The 6,000-nt window shown below is 41.6% G+C and overlaps 1 protein-coding gene across 2 annotated transcripts in view; it reads left to right on the plus strand.

Annotated features, from left to right (window-relative positions):
- Positions 1 to 3,705, plus strand: part of LOC6728307 — a 37,333-nt gene extending 33,628 nt beyond the window's left edge. For both annotated transcript variants that reach the window (XM_016176830.3, XM_016176828.3), the window contains exons 5-7: positions 2,195 to 2,328; positions 2,643 to 2,919; positions 3,068 to 3,705. In XM_016176830.3, the coding sequence (XP_016034942.1) occupies positions 2,195 to 2,328; positions 2,643 to 2,919; positions 3,068 to 3,132 (476 nt within the window). In that variant the 3' untranslated portion in view covers positions 3,133 to 3,705. The remainder of the gene's footprint in view (positions 1 to 2,194; positions 2,329 to 2,642; positions 2,920 to 3,067) is intronic.
- The last annotated feature ends 2,295 nt before the right edge of the window (positions 3,706 to 6,000 follow it).

Below are 6,000 nucleotides of genomic sequence, written 5' to 3' on the forward strand. Positions count from 1 at the left end.
GGGGAAATGCGGGGAAAGTGTTTGGGAAAGTGTGGTTGAAGGGGGAATTGGATGCACGTAGTTTTAGCTGGTGTCGCCTGTTTTTTGTTTCAATGAAGGCGAAGCTGTTGACAGACCAACAATCGACTTGGGAATTTTGTCACTAAAGTGCCATCGCCATCGTAACCACCTTAAAACTTTGTCACAACAACATCGGCCCGAATGCTCTGCCTCTCGATTTTCAAACAGCCATCACCCAGAACGCTTTGATAATGCCAGAAGCAGGGATACCCGGATACGGGGGTGCTCGGGTAGAGGGCTACAGTGCTACGGGAATCCACTGAAACACGGGAACACGGAACCCTGGAAAACAGGATCAGGAGGCCAGGGGCTTGAGGTTTGCTTCAAACTTTTGCCGGGCATATATTTTGTCGCTTAGCTGCGTGCCGTGTGTCATCACACTGATTAACTTTGCCAAGTTTGCACAGCTCAACAGTGGGCCGGGAAATGTCAGGATACGCCTGGATACTCCAGGATACGGCAGGATATGCCTGGACCTGCCGGTCAACACACACTGACCATAAAACGGTGACTGAGCCGCACTTAATTACTTCGGAGATTTGCCGCATTTCCAGGGACAAGCTGCTTAGTTTCTTTTTTTCCCGTTTTGCACTGAAAGAAAATTGTGTTGAAAGAGCGAAAAACTACTTATAGTGCAAATAGTCTACAAGGAATATATCAGAAAAAGAAATTTATATATGTAAAGTCTTAGCATTTGTCTGGTCTGCAAATACAATATTCGTTAAAAAATTGTGGAATATAAATAATAAATTTAGAAAATATTTGAATATAATTATAATATAAATTGTATAATTATAAAAATTAAACAATTCTTGGCCTTACGATATCCCTACGGAGTAACCAAAAACTCAAAGAACTGATTGAATTTTAAATATTCAATTTCCAGTGTTTGTGTCCAGTTTTCCCTTCTGACTTTTGACATTTAATGAAAGTGGCTTATCATTCGAGGTTAGATTTCCCTTTAAAATAAACTCACTCTCGAAAATGGTTACACCTGTTTAGAGTGGCAATCCTCAACAGTTTTTTTTTTCATTTTTTGCTCGTTTAGCCTCGTTTAGCATACCAACAATACAATTTTTGCCCCCGAAAGACGGACTTTGCTTTGTATTTCTTGGTTTTCCGAGGGGGTTTCCCCCTACTTTTTGGTGTGTGTATTTTTTCAATCTGGTTTCTGGTGCTTTACTGGCACTCGGGTATACAACATAGCCATTTTTGGTTTATTTACCCTAGTTGATTGCTTTGTTTTCGTTGAATTTTCATTTTTGCTGCTTTTGTTTCGCCCGCAATGCAAGTCACACAATTGGGGGCGGCAAACCGGCAAAGGGGGCGTGCCACCAGGCACAACATGGCCGCAATCATCAACTTCAACTCCGGATTCCGTCCGTCGGACCGTTGGTCCGTCAGTCCTCCGACCCGTAAGTTGTACTTGAAACAGGTCAGAAACTTTCCACCAAAGTGGTTTGTATTAAGTCAATTAAAAAGTTTACAGTCCTGCTGACTGCCTGACTTCTGATGCCCCACCCACAGCCATAGCCACACCCACTCCCAATCCCCACCGTCCATTGTCTCTGGAGGCCTTGGAGGTCCTTAGCATATTTCACAAATTTCCCACAACAACATTCATTTGGATTCGGGATTTGTTGTTGCCATTGTGGTTGGTTTGCTTGGAGTGGGAGGTGGGATGGAAAAGGGGGGCACTCGCCATAAACTAAATTACGCTTGTTTTCATCAAAAAACTTTGTCCTGGGCAATTATTTGTTAAGATTAATTAACACTTCAAATAAATATTTGCTGTTGGCGTGTCGGTAATTGTGCTGCCGAAAGTGCAGCCGGCACTTTCCCCATGTAGCATCCATTTCTGTGGTGGCAACTAAGCTCGGATTTCGACCCGACTTTGGGCTCTCTAATTGGGATAAGTTTGGTGCCCGAATAGCATAATGCATTTTCCGGCATAGTTGGGCACACAAATTTACTTTTGCCACCAGAGATGGGAAACTTTATGCCATTTTCCTAACTGGACAGTCTCATGCAGTCATTTTAAATTCGAGACCTTTGATTGCAATTGTAACAAAGTGGAGATTACAACCTAATATTCCTGAACTACTGTTTATTATAATTTAAACTTATATTTCAGTGCTGCCCAAATTCGATCCGTTCATTTCGGGCGTGCGACACGCCTACAAATATCACGACTATCTCGAGGCAAATTGCAGTACGGAGATGACAAGTCCGATGGCCAAGTTAACGTGGTATATTAACAATAAGACGGTAAGTATAGCAGAAAATTATAAATAATTATTATAAGTAATTATTTTATCATTTTATTTTATGATGCTTGGCTGAGTTGATTCACTTGTGTTTATTTTTTCGAGTGCAAAAAAAGGAACCTAATTTTTTATTTGGTGAGCACTTTGGCCCAGTCGCTAAGCCAGCCTGGTCCTGGCCATCGAACTTGGCCAAATGTTGACAGAGAGTACTGTGCGAGGTCTGAAAGGCACGCCCGCTTGTGGTGCACAATTCGGCTTTTAAACCCAACGCTTTTCCCCATTTCCATTTCCGTTTCCGTTTGCTTCCGGCCACAGGCACCTGGGCACAGTTTGCAGCCGCAAATCAACGAAGTCTCACGCAACGTGGACGGCTTTCACCTGTTCGCCAGCCACCTGCACTTGCGACTCCACCTGGACGACCAGCGGTTCATCAGCAAGAGCGAAATGCTGGAGCTCCGCTGCACGGCGGACATCATGGGACTGGCAGCCGTTAGGCGGGAGAGCAGGGTGCGGGCCACCATCCTGGCGCTCAAGGATGCCGGCACCAAGCAGCGACTCACCGAGAACGGATCCTGCATGACCGGCCAACCAGGTGAGTTGGCAAGCAGGTTCATCCTGAAATATCCTCCTCGAGTGTTCGTTGCGCTAGTTTTCAGCAGAATATGTTGAGTTGAGTTCTGAGAAGGATTTAATATTACTTACTTATGTGCAATATTAAACATTTCTGTTGTGTTTTTCAGCCTCCCTGGCCGCCTGGCTCCTGAGCCTTGTCCACATTCTACGCTGGCACAGCACCCAGAGTTAGTGGCTGGCACTGACTGGCGCTCTGTTCCTGGCCTAAGTTTCCGGGATTTGCCTCCAAGTGCAGACACTCAAAAATTAAGAGAAATTAAGAGAAAGATAGACACACGCGCCAAATAAAATTAATGTGGCGATTCGCAGGATTTCGAGCCAAGTGAAAAGTTAACAAGCCAAGGCAGCAACAGTTGAATTTGTATATAGTCGAAATCGAATTAGTCTAGGTCCGAGCAGGAAGCCCAGCCATTTCCTACATAAGTGTAATGCAACATTTATTTATGTGTGAACAAGCAAGCCAGCGGAAATGCAAAACCAAAAAATCAACACTGAATGAAAACTATGAAGAATAATTTAATATCTAGGTATATGAACGTAACATTTGCTACCAACTACGATTATATGTCAGAATTATTTCAATAGAGGAGTAAAATTTGAATATCAACAAATTTACACATGAATATTTGAGCACAGAAAAAGAGGAACACACACAATCAATGGCAAGTAAACTTAATTATTGTATGTGAATTGTTAATTGTATTAAATGATGTATGGGAAATAAATAAAACGATCAAAAAACATACACTCTTCATGTTTTTAGAAAAACTTTATGAAACATAAAAAGGTACAAGTATTGGGGTAAATCACTTGTTTTCACAACAGTTAAAGCAGGTTTGTTATCAGGTAACTGAAACTTTAATAAAAGGAATCCTTACTTATAGTGTAGAAAAGACAGATAAAAAATAAGAAGTAAGCTTTGTAAAAATTATAAATAATTTGAAACCAATATGTAATTGTCGAAGGTCCCTTCCGCGAATTGATACATTAACAAGTATTCTTTAATCTTTTAAGTGCTTTCCGTTTCCTAGAAACTTAACGGATGCCTGTCATAGTCAGAGCAAAAAAGCACACTCAATCTGAATTCCTGAAAAACCGGTGCGGACCCCTTGAAAAAACCGCTTATGAACCTCATTTCCTTTCCCGAAGTCATTTACCTAACTTATGGCAAACAGATACGAACAAACAAAAACACGGCTGAAATGAAAGGAAAATGCCAACAACGGAAAATTCGATTTAGCGACCCCCCGCAAATAAATATAAAACCAAACACTTTACAGGCCAGTGAAAAATATTCAACGCATTAGGCTAAATCCGGCCTAAAATATGCAATGGCCAATGGCCGCCGCAGGTAAAAATGACAGCCTAAAAAAATCGGTAGCAAAAATAACAAGAACAAAAAAAAAACAAAAACTGTCAGGCATTGACCGAAAATTATGCATAAAATTGCCTCGGGCATCGGGAAAAATAACAACAGAAAAATTGGAGCAAACAAAGATAAGTTCCGCCGTCTGTTGGTTTGGGCTCGCCTTGAGTTCCAGCTCCGGATCCGGATACGCCAGTGGTGAGCCACTCCATCCCACCCACGATTGGCCGCGGGCACATTAAATGACGGAAGTAAATAAGCTTGACAAATTTCCACTCATCATTTTTGCATTAATTCTGCCTCCTTTTTTTTGGACCGAACCGACAAACCAACAGCCAAGAGACACGGGCACTGCACAAAAAATGTCCTTTGATTAATCAAAAAATTTACCACTGGTCCTGGAATGGGATAAGGCAACAAAGACAACAACAACAACAGCAGCAGGCAAAGGCGGCCAAAAGGAAAAACAAGAAGCAAACCCAACAAATTGCCAAAGAGGCGCCGCCGGTGCTCGCAGGGATTTTTTGAGTCCAGGACTAGGCGCCAAAGCGAAAGACCCACTCCTGGAACGGAAAACTCGGAGCAGTTGCTCAGCAAGCTGCACTGAAAAATAGCAAGTGGTCTGTTAATATTAAATAAAAATTTAATTCATAATAATCTGTGCCTTTGTACCATTTATTTTCGTTAAAAAATCTATAAATAGAATTATGCTGGATTTGTATCTTGTATCTTAAAGCATCTGACCATAACATTTCTACATTCCACTTTTTGGATAAAAAGCATACTTTCAAGTCCGCTGCTAAGTACATAATTAAGACAAACATCATACTTATTTTTCTCAGTGCACGAGGACTCCATCTCCGCAATGCACAGATAGAGATGGCAGCAAACGAAGATTTCACAGATTTTTGCACGCGATTTGTCAGCCCGACATTTCCGGCGACATCACCCTGGGCGGGAATTGGATTTGAGGTGTTTTTTATTCTCGCTTCTTATTGCTTTATTTTTCGGATGCCGCAGTCCAAGTTGATTTAGTAAGTCACGTGGCCGCGTAACTGTAAATTGCCCCATCCGGGGTTTTCAGTTTAGGTGTGGGTTCCGTTTCCCCAAGTCGTGCGCCACAAAGTGTCATCGTGGTTATGCTTGGCTCACATTTTCCCTCGCTTTTCCTTTGCCAGCCAGATGGTTTTCCGCCGATTTTCGCCGAAGAAACACACTCGTTTGACCGCAGGCTCTGCCAAAACACGTACAAAAGGCGCAAACTGGAAATTTGGGCTGGGAAAAATTAAAGTTACACAAAGAAACTAAATTTTTGTTTCATATGGTATGATTCATATTGCAAATATAAATATTTTGCTTATGCAATTGTTCTCAAGCCTTGCAAGTATAAACATTTACATAAAATTGCGAAATTGAATGCACATAATCAGCACCGTAACGACGTTTAAATATTATTAGAAAAATTGCAATCGTTTGCTTACCTGTTATCACCCAAAAAATATCAAGCCCGCATAGATATGGATTCACGTATGTGTTTGTAGGCCAAAAATAATGCTTACAGAGATAAGACACAATCGGTAAACTGAAAAGTTTTACCAAATTGTTAAAATGTGTCCACAAACACTGCTTATCGGTCATAACGGTGAGTCGGCGTCCAAGTGCATTTATATATAA

This window comes from Drosophila simulans, chromosome 3R (assembly GCF_016746395.2).
Source record: "Drosophila simulans strain w501 chromosome 3R, Prin_Dsim_3.1, whole genome shotgun sequence".
Classification (NCBI taxonomy): domain Eukaryota; kingdom Metazoa; phylum Arthropoda; class Insecta; order Diptera; family Drosophilidae; genus Drosophila; species Drosophila simulans.